Raw genomic sequence first — 17,309 nt, 5'->3', positions numbered from 1 at the left:
CAAACACCACTGTGAAAGACGGTGCAAAACAATTTTGTGCGATTGCAATTTCGCCAATTCAAGCAGTTTTGAAATTTTCAAAAAAAAAAGCCGCAGCAAAATCAAGTATTTTTGGCAGCAACAATCAAACAACAAAAAAACTGATTGCCTGTGCTCTGTTAACAAGAAGAGATCCACATCATCTCCTGGTTTTCTGATCCAGGGCATCCCACAGGCACTCTCTAGAATCAGAGAGTGTAACCAGTTTTGAGTGATCATTCAGTGTTGACTCCAATCTCCGATGTCCAATCAGGAGCAGTTTTACATGATGTCATGCCAGGCTACAGCATGCCAATGGCGTCCTACCTTGTTTACCATGATACTAGAAGGATTATGGAATACATTTAGGTAGAAGTTTTTCTTTCAATGCACTCCAGGCTTTTTAAAAGTGGCATGAGTAAGCCTGGTGGCAAAAGCGCACCATGACCAGCTATAATGCACCAGCAGACAAATGTGAATGCAATTTCAATACTGTCTGGTGCTGATGAAATGATTTAGCGCATTGTTCAGAAACTGCTAGGATGTATTCAGAATGAATGCATGCACTGCGTTGTATTTCTGTATTTCACAGTTCATCAAAATGGACAGTACACCATTCAAAACACAGGCGTGCTATTTACCTTCAGACAACTCAAGAGCTCCATCCACTGGCAGGATGAAGTTTTACAAGCATGATAGTTCAGTTTTAAAGCGTTTGATTGCAAGATTCTGGATATATTTTTAATTATTTTTTATTGTCTTTTTAACCTAATCGACTGTATCACTAATCTTTAGTCTGTGTAAGAGAAAGAGCTCCAATTTTCAGTCATTTATTCCCATGTAGTCACAGAAAAGCTGCATCATGTCACAGCTGCAAACATCTGTCGCTGCTTTGATTCCAACTCAGTTCACAGCTTTGCTTTGTGCTAATTTCCTGTGGATCTAGAATTCTCCTCAAACAAAGAAAGGCCCTAAATACTTCAGCACAACCTTGCATTAATCTACAACCCCAGTTCCGAAAAAGTTGGGACAGTATGGAAAATGCTAATAGTATAAAGGGGAGTGATTTTGTAAATGTTGTATTTAAACAAAAAATGTATAAAGACAAGGTGTTTTATGTTTCATCTAAATCAACTGCATAGTTTTTTGAAGATAAACGTTTATTTGGAAATTTATGCATGTAACACGTTTCAAAAAAGTTGTGACGGGCAATTTAGGACTAATAGCGAAGTTGAAATTAGAAGGTGATGTGAAACAGGTGAGGCAATTCTCTAATCATAGTATATGATGAGCTACAAGAAAGGTCTAGTCCTTCAAGAGCAAGGATGGGTCGAGGCTCGCCAATCTGCCAACAGATGGGTCAGCGAATAGGCCAACACTTTGTTAACAACGTTCCACAAAGATAAATCAGTAGGATTTTGGGCATTTCACCTTCTACAGTGTACAACATAATTAAAAGATTCAAGGAATCCGGTCAAATCTCAATGCGTACAGGGCAAGGCTGAAAACCACTTCTGAATGTGCGTGATCTCCCATCCCTCATACATCACTGTCTTAAAAACCATCATGAGTCTGTAATGGATATCCTGACATGGGCTCGGTAATACTTTGGTAAACCTTTCTTAGTCAACACCATTCACCGCTGCATCCACAGATACAAGTCAAGGCTTTACTATCCAAAGCAGAAGCCATACATCAACACTGTCAAGAAACGCCACTGACTTCTCCGGGCTCGGTCGCATCTGAGATGGACAGTAGCACAGTGGAAAAATGTTTTGCGGTCCGAAGAGTCAACATTTCAAATAGTTTTTGGACAAAACAGCCGCCATGTTCTCCGGGCCAAAGAGGAAAAGGACCATCCAAGCTGTTATCAGCGTCAGGTCCAAAAGCCAGCGTCTGCCATGGTATGGGGTTGTGTCAGTGCCCATACCATGGTTAAGCACATCTGTGAGGGCAGCATTAATGCAGAAAGATATGTACACATTTTGGAGCAACATATGCTTCCATCCAGAGCAGGACAACGCCAAACCACATTCTGCCAGGATTACAAGCGCATGATTGCGTAAGCAGAGAGTGCGGGTGATGGCATGTCCTCCTGCAGTCCTGACCTGTCTCTGATTGAAAATGTGTGACGCATTATGAAGCGTAAAATACCCTTCCCCTACCAACGAAGGCCCTGTACAGTTATGCAGCTGAAGAAATGCATAATGGATGAACGGGGAAAATTCTGTTTGCTAAACTTAACCAACTGGTGTCTTCATAACGCTTAATAAGTGTTATTAAAAGAAAAGGTCATGTTACACAATGCTAAACAGTCGACTGTCCCAACTTTTTTGGAGTGTGTTGCAGTCATCAGATTTGAAATGAGTGTATTTTCAAAAATAAACTAAATTCACAGAGTAAAACGTCAAATAATGCGTCAATAATGTGTTTTCAATATAATACAGAGTGAACTGAATTTTCAAATAACTCTTTTTGTTTGATGTTTTGCATTTTCCATTCTGTCCCAACATTTTCCAAATTGGGGGTGTATAAACAATTATTTAAGGCTGTATAATTCATAAAACAGTCACTATACACTCAAAAATGCGACAGCATGATTGTTAAAGGTACACATAGAGGCGTAAATCTGCGTCAGAGTCACGTTACGATGAGCCGAGAGATAAGTTACTGAACCTCTCCGTCAGCCTCCGGTGTTTAATGGTAACCATCTGAATCAAACTGCTGCATCAGCAAAGAGTAGTAAAAGTAAGATTTGCTGAAACGGTGCTCAGTACTTCCTAAGACCTATAGATGAAGGCACAAAGCTGTGCAGCCTGGAATTTTGCTAAATCAATCTGCAAAGAGGTCTACCTCGACAGTTTGATGTCGTAAAATGAGCAAGCTGCTTGGCTTTCATATTTTCTCATGCAGGTTGGAACAGGAAGTCAGATATTAATCTTGGGGGCCGAAGACTGATAATACATTAATAATAACATGTATTAATCCATTTAAAGTCTTAAACTACAGTACAAAGTACACCAGTCAGAGGCCTTTGGTTTGCACATGAAGCCCATTTTGCACCAGAAGTGACAATACAGTAAATGCACCACATGATACAACCAACCAATCTTTTGCTGTGTGGTTTTTAATGATAATTTTTATATTCGTTATTTCTCTGTAGTACATCTGCCAAACACAGCCCACGAACAAATATTAACAGATGTAATAAACAGTTATGCAGGCATGCTGTATATTCAGAACCAATCAATGAAGGCTTCTGTGGTTATGCAACAACTAAGACTGGACGATGTATCGATATATCATCAATATCATGATGAACAACTACGTGATACGCTTTTCTGAGATATCGTTGGTATGGTGATGTACTTTTGTCGCTTTTAATAATAACAAATTCAATGGTACTGAATAGATGCCGTTGATTTGATGTAATAAAAATTGTTTTGTTTGTTTGTTTTTTTTTACTTAATCTTCTTTGCCTTTGTAGGCATTAAGGAAAAGTATCGTCAAACTCGCATTAATTTTTTTTGTTTATTTTAATTGCAGACAGTTTGTTAGCTAAATTATATATCGTGATGTGCATCATGTATCGTAGAAATGTCTTCAATTATCGTGATATCCTGATTTTTGTCATATCACGTTCATACATTTGAAAGAAAAAAAAAAAACCCAAAACAAAACAACAACAATACAAAAACAAAATGAGTTATCCCTGATACACCATGCTTCAAAAACAACCTTTGAAAAATTCTGTCAATAATCTACATCCATGAAGAGTGATACTAGGTTTTCCTGAATGTCCTGGCTAGGAAATATAACTCAGCCGACTCTTTCCTACTTGCTTTGGGCTTCACGGTCTTCACGTCTTGAAAAGCACGGGTAAGACCTTCCCGGAGCTTAGGTGCAAGCGCTCCATCCCAGTACTTACACAGCAGTGAGCCACCAGGCCGCAGCAGCTTCTCGGCTAGCTCAAGCAGTGAAAGACACATGCACACGAGTCTCTCCTGGTCCAGCTCCCTGAGCCCAGTGGCGTTGGGTGCCATGTCACTGAGGATGACATCAGCGTAAGCTTGAGGAAGGAGCTCCTGCAGCTCGGCGTGAGTAGAGGGGCTGGTGACATCCCGGTTGGACAGGAAGTGGGCACCTTGCAAAGGAGCAATGTGCAGTAGATCTATTCCAAATACACACCCTCTGGCTAAATCAGGCCCTGCAACAAGGAAACCATGAAAAAGGAAAATCTATTAAATCATTGTGAAGTGAATATGTCTGTTTAAAAATTCAGAGTGGAAAATCACTGATCAAATGTTAACTGATTACATATGAGCCTTATGCCAGAGGCAATGTCATGAAGTCATATGGACTAATCCAAATGCACCAAAGTTCATACTTTCTCTATGTCACTAAAGTTTTGGAGAATTTGGACGAGGCCCGCATGGCTTAGGGTGCCATTTGATACAGAGCCTTAAACACGTGAATGATAACGTGACAGATCATGTTGAAATACCGCATTACTCTGATTGCTTGGGTGTTGGTGGTCCATATCATTTTTTCCCCCGGTTTATAAAGTCTGGCACAGTGACAGAAGCTAGAGTTCTGACTTTGAGCATATATTTTATTGACAGTCAGAGGAATGTGTGGGCAATTTGGCCAAATATTAAAGTAATAAAAACTCAGACTACTAAGGTTTTGGCTTAAAATGTCTTGTGATTGTACTGCACTTAAGTAAGGAATTAAACATAATGGGGAGTGATGTTAGAGGAAAATAATCAATGACCGGGAGGTGTGGATTACTCTTACAATACTAATGTTTATTCCCAATAAAAGCACATCCCGAAGTCTCTCATTCCTGTAATACCACAGCACTTTTTTATGTATTAATGAATAATACATGATACATTTTTATTATTAAGGTTATATTTAATGCTGTGGAACATCCATGAAACGAGGAAATCGCTCAGTGTTGCAGAGAACGGCCCCACATGGACAGCCTAAAGATCAGGGAGATCACTGTGGATGGTGCCACTTAAAAACCATGAAGATGGCTTTGGACTGCAGTTCATATGAACAGTTCTGCTACAATGGTTTAGGAATATAATTGCCAGATTTATTCCCTCTTTGCCGTTATAATAAGCTCCAGTCTTCTGGGAAGGCTTCCCACTAGATTTTGGAGAGTGTCTGTGGGGATGTGCGTTCATTCAGCAACAAGAGCGTTAGTGAGGATGAGATCAGGCGCTGATGCTGAGGTGAAGAGGCTCCAGTTCCAGTTCATCCCAAAGGTGCTCAGAGGGGTTGAGGTCAGGACTCTCAAGTTCTTCCACTCGAGCATTAACACACCACTTTGTGAACAGCTGGAACATGTCTGGGCCTCTTCGTTCCAGTGAAAGGAAAAAGACATTCTCTAGACAAGTGTGTGCTGCCAACTTTGCGGTAACAGTTCGAAGAAAGCCGACATACAGGTGTGACGGTCAGATGTCCACAAACTTTTGACGATATCGTGTATAAAACTTGATTTAAAGCTGGAACGATCCTCAGCATTTGCTGTAATAGAGAATGCGTACTAGAAACAAATCCGATTTGAAATTCTTCCCTGCTGAAATACAAACAATAGAAACCCTCACAGAATTTATAATGGTTCTAATGGGAATTGTATTGGTTTTAATGGTCACTGTGGGTCTCTGGTAATTTGTTGCCTGCTATTGGTGGCATGTTATGTCAAGTGGATACCATTAAGGACCAATAATGGTAATAGTTTTAATGCTTAGCTTATGGTTTGTAATGGTATCTGTAGTGTAAACCATTAGAATTTCTGCACTGGTTTCTATTGTTTGTTTGTTTTTCAGGTGTTTTCAGCTGGGTTGGAACTTACTTTCCCCAGTTGAATTGACCCTTTGCACTGCTACTTGGCTCCAGGCTCCGGGTGCAGCACCGCAGTCTATGACACTGAGACCAGGCTTGAGAAGGCGGTATTTGTCATCGATCTCCAGCAGTTTGAAGGCGCTCCTGCACCGGAAGTGCTGAAGGTGAGCTGCTTTAACGAAGGGGTCGTTGATCTGTCGCACCATCCAGCGCTGCTCTGCTCCACTCTTCCCCTTCAACCTCACAGGAGCTTTCTTCAGCACCTGGGCCGAGCTGTGAATGCGGCATCGTTGCAAATAAAGACATTTCCACATGATTTATGAGTCTGGATCTCCGGGACAATAAAACATCCGAGTTATACCGTGTGTATACATCCAAAACAACATCCACTACAATGGTTATTCATCACTGCTTTATGTTTTAAAACATCCAGTTAAGAAGAAACAAATATAGACTAGATCGTTTCGACGCTTTTTTTTTAAAATGATGTTGTCCTGTTTATGTTTACGACTGTCAGTGATAGTCATAAACATAAGTTGTTGTTTTTTTTAAACAGCGAGTCTCTCACGAACACATGCTAGAGGCTCTTCCTCGTCTTTATTTTTCACTTTAATTGCCGCCATATTGGTGCTTTAACGCCACCTACTGGTATGGAGTGTGGACCCGTTTCCTAAAACATCTCCCCTTAACGATTGCTACAAAATAAAATAAAAATCAAACAAGATATTTGAAAAAAAAATACATACTAGAGTATGCACGAGATACTCTACCGACCTTTCTGGAGGTCACATATAGTAATATAATATGTTGTTTTCTCTATGTTTTTTTTTAAATAGTAGGGTCGATGATTCTAGTCGAGATTATTACAGTGTAACACTGTGGGCGGAGTGTTAACACACGCACGCGGGAAAAAATCAGGAGTTCAGTTCACTGCATTCTGTGTTTAGTAACTTCAGGATTGATTTGGTATTTTTGAACATATTAACAGTACTGTAATACGTCCTTGAACAAGTAAGATGTTATATTAATGTTATTTTGCTGTTTGTTATCCGTGAGTAGTAGTACAACGGTTATTAGTTGCTTGGGTCTTTATTAGTGATGGGAAGTTCGGATCATTTTACTGAGGCGGATCTTTGAATCTCGTTCAACTAAATGAAGGAATCTTTTTTTCATGCCATTTCGTTCATTTCAGCAGAATATAGCTAAAATCTGCCTCTGTCTGTCTCTGTGTCTGTCCGTCTCTGTGTCTGTCCGTCTCTGTGTCTGTCCGTCTCTGTGTCTGTCTGTCTATATCTCTCTTTCCCTGTCTCTCTCTCTCTCTCTCTCTCTCTCTCTCTCTCTCTCTCTCTCTCTCTCTCTCTCTTTCTCTTTTTAAACCCCCCCTCACATCAACAATTATACATGTCCCTGTGTTAATCTTTTCGTGCATAAATAATTTTCATGTGCATATCTTTAGATTTTTTTTACACTTAAAATGCCATCACAAGAATTTGATGTTGCCTAAATATCAGATATTAATAAGTAAATGACTTTAAAAAAAATTAGCAATATAAAATAAATACATTTTCCCATGTCCAAAATTTGTAACATTCAGGTCTAAAATATGTAATGAAGGCAACCGGGTTTTTTTTTTTTTTTTTTTTTTTTTTAGAAATCCTTTCTGAACTTACAAAATTTACATGGTATGGGACTGATGGAAAGACGTTTAAAAATAAATAAATAAAAGGTTTCCCCACAGAAAACCAAGAAAGAAACAAACAAACAAAAAAATGTAATCTGAGGTGATCAGTGGAGTCTGGAACAACAACAAAAGAAATTAGTTTTAAATTATTCTGGGTTTTTTTTCCATTAGTTTTAATTAGTCTTAAATTATTATTATTGTGTATTATTATGTAAAAAGTTAGTAAAGATTGAGAACAGTTAATAGTCTAGAGAGCTACAGAAGATCTCAAGTGATTTACACCTCATTTTCCTTATATATATATATATATATATATATATATATATATATATATATATATATATATATATATATATATATAAAAGCCTTAATGAATGTGGACACTGCAGGAAAGAACGTTTTTTTATTAAAAAATTTTTTATTCGTTTGTTATTAGTCTTAGATTATGTGGCGTGTCTGCCGTACAAAAGGAATAACGTATTCAAAGGAGTGCTTGGATATGTACTTAAAGTTCAAGTTACAGCCAGAACTACTATCTGAGCCATGTAGTTATACAAAAATAGTGCGCACTCTCTGACCAATCCGACGCAAGCTTTTAACCGTGCTGTAGTATAAAGCATTTTAATGACTACAACAGTTGTGGCAAAAAAAAACAAGCATGTCGTGCACTATGTATGGTGTATTAAACTGCTCCTGCATGATAAGGTGCCATTTGGGATTGAGCATCAATAACTAGGTCGATGTGTTTTATTAGATGTTCACGAGGAAGCTGCTGACGCTGGTGCTGGTGGTGCAACCCGGCCGTGTGCTGCTCGGCATGAAGAAGCGCGGCTTCGGAGCGGGGAAATGGAACGGCTTCGGGGGGAAAGTTCATCTCGGAGAGAGCATAGAGCAAGGAGCGAGGCGGTGAGGAGACCCGATAAACCTAATCACTGCAAGTAGCCTGGAGACAAAGTACAGCTCTGACTGGAAGCTAGAAGTTATTTCGGCTCGATCCCAAATGAAGTTGACTATATAGTGTACTGCACTTCTGAGAAGTTATGTAGAACATGAAGAAAAACAATGGATGAAGCTGCGGCCTTAGCAAAAGTGTATTAAGACGCTGAGAAAACCCGTCAGGAAAATTTAATTCTGGGTCTGATGCTTGTTTATGATTGGACACGTCTAATGTCAGTCATTTTACAGACACTCCACAGGCTACCTAAAATTCTGGGGGTGGAGCTTCATTCGAACCCACCTAACTGACTTTAGAGAGCTGATTTTCATTTAAAATATGTTTATTATATTAAATATACATTTCTTTAAATATATCCGTACCACCGCACGGCCGTATTCTCAAATCCGATTGGTCAGAAGGTGCTCGTAATTATTTTCAAATCACATCACACACCACAAAACAAATCTGAACAGTACTCATTTAAACTTAAGATCAAGCAAGCAAGGGAGCTTGTCAAATGAAATGAGAAACAATGAATCTTTTTGGTGATATTTTTTCAGATCAGAGATATAGATGTAATTAAAATTCCTCACGTTAAAGCAGAATTATATCAAGGGCACTCACATGAAATACGACTGTTCAGCAAATATAACTGCTGTGCAATAAGATCTTTAGTGGTACAACTTGTACGCACACCGTCCTATTGGTGTCGTTCAGTTTCCATTAAACCCCCAGAGGTGCCGGATAAATAAAAAAATGAACATACCTTTGCAACAGTAAAAAAGAAAAGAAAATATGTCGTAAAGGATAAATATTAGAAATTACCCAATGATGACTTGCTAAGTACAATGGATATAAAAAGTCTACACAACCTTTAAAAATTGCAGGTTTTTCTTATTAAACCAAGTTATATCATTTTAGAGGAAAAAATAGAAAAGTTATACAATAACCTGGTTGGATAAGTGTACACACCCTTTTATAATTGGGGACGTGGCCGTGTTCAGAACGGAGCGATCTCATATTCATGAGTAATTATCACACAGCGGTCATCAGTGAAATGATTCTGATGAACCCCAAATAAAGACCAGCTGTTCCTGTAGGATTTTCTTCACATCTTCTTGGTTTCATCTGACTGCTGAAGCCATGGTTCTCAATGAGCTTACAGCATGTACGGGATCTCACTTGTTGAAAGATTTCAACGAGGAGAGGAGTATAAAAGATTTTCCAAAACATTAGATGTACCAGGGAACACTGTGAAGGCCATCATCATCAACAAACAGAGAAAATGGAGCACCACAGTGATATTAGCAAGAACAGGACGTCCGTCCATAATTTATAAAAGGACAAGACAAATAATTACCAGGGAGGCTGACTAAGAGACCTACAACAACATTAAAGGAGCTGCAGGAATATCTGACGAGTGCTGATTTACTCTCTGCATGTGACGACAATCTCTCATATTCCTCACACGTCTGGTTTCGGGGTAGGGAGGCTAGACGGAAGCCCTTTCTCACAAAAAATAAAAACATCCGAGCTGAACTAAATCTCCCCAAACCATGTGGGAAAATGTATTATGGTCTGATGAGACCAATTCCAAAATGTATGTTGGTGCAACAAAAAAAAGAACTTCGCCAAAAGAACACCATGTCCAAGGTGAAGCATGGTGGAGGGAGCGTCGTGCTGTAGGGCTGCTTTTCTTCAGCCAGAACTGGGGTTTTTATCAAGATGGAGGGAATCATGAAGAGCTAAAAAAAACTGAAATAATTTCACCTTTCAGCACAACAATGACAACATACATCCAAATCAACAAAGGAACAGCTTAACCAGTGTGTTTGAATGACCTAGCCAGAGTGCAGACCTGAATCCAACTAAAAATCTGTGGGGTGACCTGAAGCAGACTGTGCACAGGAGAGGCCCTTACATATATGACAGAGCTAGAATGTTTTTGCAAGAAAGAGTTGGAAAATATCGCCAAGTCAAAATGTGGCACGCTGATGGACTCCTCCACAAATAGACTGAGTGGTGTAATAAAATCAAAAGGTGCTTCGATAAAGTACTAGTTCTGGGGCGTGCACACTTATGCAACTAGGTTATTGTAAGGGTTGTTTTTTTTTTTCTTTTTTTTCCCCCTAAAATTTTTTTAAATATTCTGATTGTTTTTCACTTAATTTGTATACATCTTTTAATATAAAATTATTTTAACTTGGTTTCATTTTTTACATCACAAAAATTTACCATTTTAACAGGGGTGTGTAGACTTTTTTTATTTTATTTTTATATCTATTGTACATCTTGTCAGAACAAAAGAGTTATATCAGTGTCACATTGACTTTATTGTTAATTCCCATACATAAGTAAATGTCCATATCGATAAAGTAAAATGATTTGTTTTATCTTATTTTTACTAAATCGCAGTATGCTCGGACTCTGAAGTCCCGTGTGGTGGTGGTGTTTTTTTTATGTTTTGTTTGTTTGCTTTTTTTGATTGAAAATGCCTTGATATTTTAAAGAGAGCTGCTGGAGGAAAGCGGCCTCACTGTAGACACGCTGAGCAAGATCGGAAATATCACGTTCGAATTCGTCGGAGAAACGGAGCTGATGGACGTGCACGTATTCCGAGCCGACGATTACGACGGCGAGCCGACGGAATCGGAAGGTAATATCAAACCTGCTGCGTTTGCGGCACACGACGCACTGCTCGAAAATGTTTGACACCCTGTTAACGTTTCCATTTTAGAAATGCGGCCTCAGTGGTTCGACATCGACAAAATCCCCTACGGCGAAATGTGGGCAGACGACGTCCTCTGGTTCCCGCTGATGCTGCAGAAGAAAAAGTTCTCGGGCTACTTCAAATTCCAGGGCCATGACGTGATCCTGGAACACAAGCTCAACGAGGTGCAGGAGCTTTGATCAGACTCCTAGATGGATGCGATCAGGTGTAACGAATGCGACTTCAGGTGACCGCTTGTGATCAGACCTCGTGAGCGATGTTGACATGGCTGTGCTTTAGTGCAGGTAGCACCTCCGTATACACCTCTAGAAGTTTTAGAATAAACTATGAGCTGTTATCAGTTCGCTCGTACATACATTGTGCTATTTTCTTCCTGATAGAAACATTTGGGGGTTTCATCCGGGTACTCCGGTTTCCTCCTCCAGTCCAAAGACATGTGTTGTAGGCTGATTGGCATTTCCAAATTGTCTGTAGTGTGTGTGTGATTATGCCCTACCATTAATCCAGGGTGTCCCCCACCTTGTGCCCCGAGTACCCTGGGATATGCTCCAGGCTGCCCCCCCACGACCCTGTCTAGGATAAGCTGTACAGAACATGGAATTATGGGAGTTGATTTAAGTTGTAGTTTTCTATAATTAACTGAATCAAATGCTTTCAAATAGTAAACCAGTTACACAGAGCATGACGTCAGTTTTTCCTTCATTATATACATTCCTCATTTTAGGATGATGGCTTTCACCTTGAATCATAAACTATACAGTTTCCAAGGGGACAAAAAAAGAAATGTCTTCTGCTTTATTTGTTACACAAAATGTTAAGTACTTAAAGGTTTTGTATTTAAATAATAACCAGTCTATAAGGTTATACAGGCAGAACAAGCATTAGCGCTACTGCTATTATTACAAGTTTGCATAAACTATGGAAAGCGAAATTTCTCTTGCTTTCTGAGGTAAAGACAATCAGGAAGGCGATGTCGTAATGTTTATAATTTCACGATAATCTTTCATCTGAAGCAACACCGTCACACAAATATATTTAAACTTCTCAGATAAAGTTAATTCCCAAATGCCGTTATGTTCACTACGGTATGCTCACTAAACAGGGTGTGATGTCATTTAACCTGTGAGGTGCACTATACTGAACTGCCTTCCGGAGCAGGAGGAAAGTAGCGAAATCTCTTCCAAGTACAGTTTATTTGAAATGTAGATGTAAATATATGGGACAACACCAAAGGACCGTGTAGCCAACTTTATCCATGAAATCTAATCACAAGTGGTCACTAAAGTCTCGCTCGAAAAGACCAGATGAGCCATCTCAGAGAGAGAGACACAGAGAGAGAGAGTGACAGAGAGAGAGGCAGACAGACAGAGAGACACACAGACAGAGAGTGACAGAGACAGACAGACACAGACAGAGACGGAGAGAGAAAGACACAGACAGAAAGTGACAGAGAGAGAGACAGAGAGACCAAGAAAGACAGCAGACAGAGAGTGAGGGAGAGAGAGAGACAGACGGAGAGAGAGGCAGATTGAGAGAGAGACAGACAGATGATAACATCCTGAGACGACTGTTATAACGGGGTCTCACACGCACTGTGTTGTGCCTAAGAGCAATGATTATACTGTCTTATATCATACTGTCTTACACTGATGATGTTCTAATAATAGGTTTTTGTTGTTAAGTGAGTATTTCCTACATGCATTCCTAACATTACCTGTTCAGTAGTGTCTGTACAGTTCTTTTTTACACAATAATATGATTATAATCACACAGTTAGCCAACAATGTTATTGTTTGATCCTCACTATAGGCTTTGAGGCTATAGAAAGGTTCTTTATGCGTTTTTATCAAAAACGTTGTCTAATGTCACAGAGTTTAGTTATCACAGATATCTGTAATTCATTTCGTGTACTTAAAATACGAGTTATGTCTTTGTACACTGCAAACAGTGACATATCTTGAATGTAACGAATTCAAAAGTATCTAGTATTACATAATATAAGATTAAACCAAATATTAGATTATTAAACCTATTTCTTTCTAATTTCAAGCTTAAAATGAGTTAAAAACTGTCTAGATACGGGTTCAATAATCTTATATTTGGTGTATTATCTTATAATAGGAACTATTAGATAAATCTGATTTCAAAATCAAGACTTTTCCACCTGCTAAGCTGTGTAAGTGTGTAATGGTTCTTCACATATGAACAGAATTATTGCGGTTATTCCACAGTGTCATGTATTATGTAAATTTATCCTAAAGAAGGGAATTTCTATCAGTGCTCTGTTGAAACTGTAATACATTTCTGTATAATGAGCGATATGACTGACTCCGTTAGTGCTCAGAGCAACAAGCAGCTGATTCAAAATGATTGATTTATTTTTGTTGGCACTTTGTTAGCCAACTTAAATATCCTAATAAATATCATGCACCTTAACATCCCTTTATGTTTCAGTTTTTATTTCTAAAAAATTGCCGTGTTGCTCAGTCCCTCATTTCTATAAAGATAAAATGCAAATATTTTGACATGGTACATTTTAGTGGCACGAGTTGGTTAGTAATCAGAAATAGTGAAACTCTACCATGCAAATTTATGCAAAATTTCCATGCAATATGTTTTTGTACAATATTGAATACAAAACACAAATCTCTTGCTTAAATCTCTTGCTTTATTGTTGATTAGCAAAGATGCACATATAACAACAGGAGAGCAATAACAGAGGCAGTTTAGAGCACGCACGTGTCCAACACATCCATTTAGTAAGAAATTAAAGTTGTAATTTGCCCATAATGCCAGCAGAGGGCAAACTATGGTCCATGCTAGATCCATCAAGCAAATAGAAGTTATAAACTGTTTGCAAAAACTAAAATGAATAAACAAAAATTATCCAAAATGGCCCTCTGCAAAAAAACAAAAACAAACAAAATTTATACAAAACATTAAATTTTGTATAAAGCATGGCCTCTATGAACAAATCAGGCTACTGGATAATAAGCGAGGCATGATTCACCCCAGTATGGCACACACGGTCCATTAGATAATATACAGGCAAAAACACTGGTGTAGAATATCTTTATTTCTCTGTTTTAAGTTAATAAACATTTCATATCAATCTTTTTTATTTCATTTTACTTCATATTTTCACCTGAGATGTTCTAATCTAGGAATGTACACATTTGCTTTAAGAAAACATCTGAAACAATCTTTAGTATGTCCTTCCTCTTCTGCTATGTATATTATTAACGCCTACTCTGAGTACACATACTTTAGATTTGGGCTCAGACTTTGCAACTATGGGGGGAAAAAAAGAAGAACAGTGCTAGTCAAAGCTCTGGCTTGTTTAGCAAGGAATGGATTATAGTAATAATCTTGACACTATGCCACTATTACAATTTTTATTTTTTCCCTTCAAAAGATTTGCAGTAATACACTACATGTGGAAATAAACTGCGTCTTTGCAGCAATACTGCCATCCTCTGGCTGTAAACATGTTGTACAGAAGGTTCCTTATCATTCTATACAAAATGAAGAAGTGTTATTCTTAAAATTACATCCTTAGCTTAATAATGACCTACATAGCATATAGGACTAATTAATATATATATATATATATAAAAAAAGAGCCAACATTCCTTTTCATTTAAGTTACCTTACAAAGATAGTAAAGTAGTTTCATACAAAATAAATGTTTGTGTCATTTTGCCATCAAGCCTGGCATGAAGCGGCGCTGATAAAGAAAACATCGATACGGTTCTGCATAGAAATGAGCTCGAAGTAACAGAAAAAGAGAACCATCATACATGGTAGTGTTTTTGTAGGATGCATAAAGGAAAGAACATCGCCTGAAGTGGTTCTGGCAGCCCAGTGTTTCCATTTGTCCAGGCTATTTTGGCGTGAGAGGAGGAGACTGACCTCCATTACTGTCTGCAAAAAGTCCACTCAGCTTGGAGTGAAGATTGATCCAGACCTGGCCCATCTACATGGAGATGAAAGACAAGATCATGAGACGAGCAGAATACCAGACTTGGACTGGGATTTTATGGAAGCCATAGAGAACGTTACTTCACATTTCCTGCACAATTTATTTTTACGTTTTTTTTTTTTTTTTTTTTTGGAACATTTTCTGGACAGTTGTAGAAATATTTGACTATGAAGAGACCAGCACATTAATACCATACTCGACTTGACCTTCTACTAGTACAGAATCGTGGAGAGACCGCCAATGGCTTTCTGTTGAATTAATTCATCGATAAGATTTAGTTTAATATGGCCATAAAATACCCATAGTGGTAGCAGAAGTCTCAAGGTTATAAAATGTGTGCGCAGTTTACTTCATGGAGAATGTAACCGCCAGTTAAATACGTCTGTACGTAACAGATTCGTTCTCAAATTAATTAATGTAGTACTCTCATTTTTAAAAAAACGCTGCCCATGATTTAAAGCTGCTGAAGGCGCAAGTTTAAGTAGTCGGATCTCATAACGTCTCGGTAATGAAAGAAAAACACACTATATGGCCAAAAGTAAGTACGATTTTGTCCCAATTTTGCAATGATAATAAACTCCACTCTTCTGGGAAGGTTTCCCCACTAGAGTTTGAAGCATGGCTGTGGGAATGTGTGTTTGTTAGTGAGATCAGGCACTGATGTTATTGGGTGAGGAGGTCTGCGGTGCACTCGGTGTTCCAGTTCATCCCAAAGGTGTACAGTCAGGGCTCTTTTACAGAGAAGCTTCTGTTTATGCTAATTCATGTTAATGAACCGAACATGTTCCCTGAAACCAAGTTAACTGAAAACCTCGCAATTTACTTAATGCTTTCCATGAATGAAACCAAGGTGTCATAGACAGGATGTTTTAAGTGGTATTGTAGTAGCATCCAAAAACATATCCATACTGGCTGTTCTGTCACTGAATACCCGTCATTTAAACGTTTAAGCTTTTTAAAACTCAGAGTTTAGTGGTTTGTGATATTTTCTATAAACCTGTGCTGCAAGATCTAAAAATCCACTTTAAACTTAGCAAAATGACACTTATATAATCTGTGGCAAAACAATGATGTCTTAATTCACATTATAAATTCCCTTGTAGTGATCTTAAAAAGTCTTGTTCGTTAATAGTCAGTGATCGAAGTTTAACTTCGGAACTTTAGGCTGCTAAAAACTTTGTACTGTAATTTATACTTCCTGACATTTAGAATGCATTCTGAATGCATTTTTCTTCCACAATGTGACATCTTTCCAAGCAAAACGGCATATCTGAGCAGGAATACTGTATGCATGTATAATGCATGACTTTGGTTTGATCCATATGGAATTTATGGCTTATGGAAACGAAACACTGAGTCCGCTCTAAATGTTAGCCTGCATATGAATGGATACAAAATCGGACGCCGTTTAGAGGCAAAACGTTGTTGCAGTTTTGGTGGAAGATGACCGACAAGGAAGATTTTGTCTTAAAAGTGATTAATATGATGAATCTAAGTAGGTTCATGAGCACACAAGGTTAAAAAAAGAAAAAGGTTCAGTTTCATTTAAGCTTATCTTTAAAGCGCACCTATTATGGTTATGAAACGTGCCTAATTTTGTTTTAACGGTCTCATACAATAAATTTACATGCATCCAAGGTCAAAAAACACTTTAACGTGCTCATAATTTAAACTGCAGCATTAAATTTTCCCCCCCAGTGTCACAAACGACTCATTCAATGATCTGTTGTAAAGGATTCATTCTAAACTCCTCCTTTCAGAGAGCATACTCTGTTCTGATTGGTCAGATGTCCCAGTGTGTTGTGATTGGTCTACCGCTGTCAGTGTGTTTCAATAAGGAAATGCCCACTACCATAATGACTTTCAGCTCCTTCTGTTCGCGAGCAGCGGATGAAGACCAGAGGCGGGGCTTTTTGTTACAAACCTACGTAAGTTAGTACAGGAAGTAAAGTCTGGAATCACTAACGACTCGTTTCAGCTGTTGAGAACCGGTTCCTTCTTTTGGGAGTTATTAACTCTGTTTGTCGTCTGCTTTGATTTTTGAAACTTTGCAGACGTTTTTAAAATTCACAAACAGCTCTATAACATACTACATGAAAGGTAG

General features: G+C 38.4%; 3 protein-coding genes across 6 annotated transcripts in view; 1 reads left to right on the top strand and 2 right to left on the bottom strand.

Annotated features, from left to right (window-relative positions):
- Nucleotides 1-3,127: 3,127 nt before the first annotated feature.
- Nucleotides 3,128-6,188, bottom strand: mrm2 (mitochondrial rRNA methyltransferase 2). Its single transcript, XM_017454845.2, has 2 exons — nt 5,885-6,188; nt 3,128-4,225 (listed from the first exon to the last, which is right to left on the bottom strand). The coding sequence occupies exons 1-2, from the start codon at nt 6,186-6,188 to the stop codon at nt 3,801-3,803; spliced, it is 729 nt and encodes a 242-aa protein (XP_017310334.1). The 3' UTR covers nt 3,128-3,800.
- Nucleotides 6,100-13,659, top strand: nudt1 (nudix (nucleoside diphosphate linked moiety X)-type motif 1). 2 transcript variants are annotated; one of them, XM_017454848.3, is made up of 4 exons: nt 6,100-6,236; nt 8,310-8,461; nt 11,003-11,148; nt 11,230-13,659. In XM_017454848.3, exons 2-4 carry the CDS (start codon nt 8,310-8,312, stop codon nt 11,400-11,402), a joined length of 471 nt encoding a protein of 156 aa, XP_017310337.1. In that variant the 5' UTR covers nt 6,100-6,236; the 3' UTR covers nt 11,403-13,659. The 2 variants fall into 2 exon arrangements, with proteins under 2 accessions (XP_017310337.1, XP_017310335.1); XM_017454846.3 differs by lacking the exon at nt 6,100-6,236 and adding an exon at nt 6,757-6,885.
- Nucleotides 13,660-13,871: 212 nt separating this feature from the next.
- The window catches only part of snx8a (sorting nexin 8a), a 29,279-nt gene continuing 25,841 nt past the window's right edge, over nt 13,872-17,309 (bottom strand). For all 3 annotated transcript variants that reach the window (XM_053675494.1, XM_017454844.3, XM_053675493.1), the window contains one exon: nt 13,872-15,199. In XM_053675494.1, the coding sequence (XP_053531469.1) occupies nt 15,107-15,199 (93 nt within the window). In that variant the 3' untranslated portion in view covers nt 13,872-15,106. The remainder of the gene's footprint in view (nt 15,200-17,309) is intronic.

The sequence above is a fragment of the Ictalurus punctatus genome, chromosome 24, assembly GCF_001660625.3.
Source record: "Ictalurus punctatus breed USDA103 chromosome 24, Coco_2.0, whole genome shotgun sequence".
NCBI lineage: Eukaryota > Metazoa > Chordata > Actinopteri > Siluriformes > Ictaluridae > Ictalurus > Ictalurus punctatus.
The sequence above is the reverse complement of the archived record's forward strand: the minus strand, read 5'-3'. Positions and strand labels throughout refer to the sequence as shown.

Coding starts and splice junctions, on each gene's coding strand:
- mrm2 (XM_017454845.2), bottom strand. CDS start 6,188: ATGTGGAAATGTCTTTATTTGCAACGATGCCGCATTCACAGCTCGGCC. Junction 4,226..5,884: donor GGTCAATTCAACTGGGGAAA/GTAAGTTCCAAC, acceptor TCCTTGTTGCAG/GGCCTGATTTAGCCAGAGGG.
- nudt1 (XM_017454848.3), top strand. CDS start 8,310: ATGTTCACGAGGAAGCTGCTGACGCTGGTGCTGGTGGTGCAACCCGGC. Junction 8,462..11,002: donor ATAGAGCAAGGAGCGAGGCG/GTGAGGAGACCC, acceptor GATATTTTAAAG/AGAGCTGCTGGAGGAAAGCG. Junction 11,149..11,229: donor CGAGCCGACGGAATCGGAAG/GTAATATCAAAC, acceptor TTTCCATTTTAG/AAATGCGGCCTCAGTGGTTC.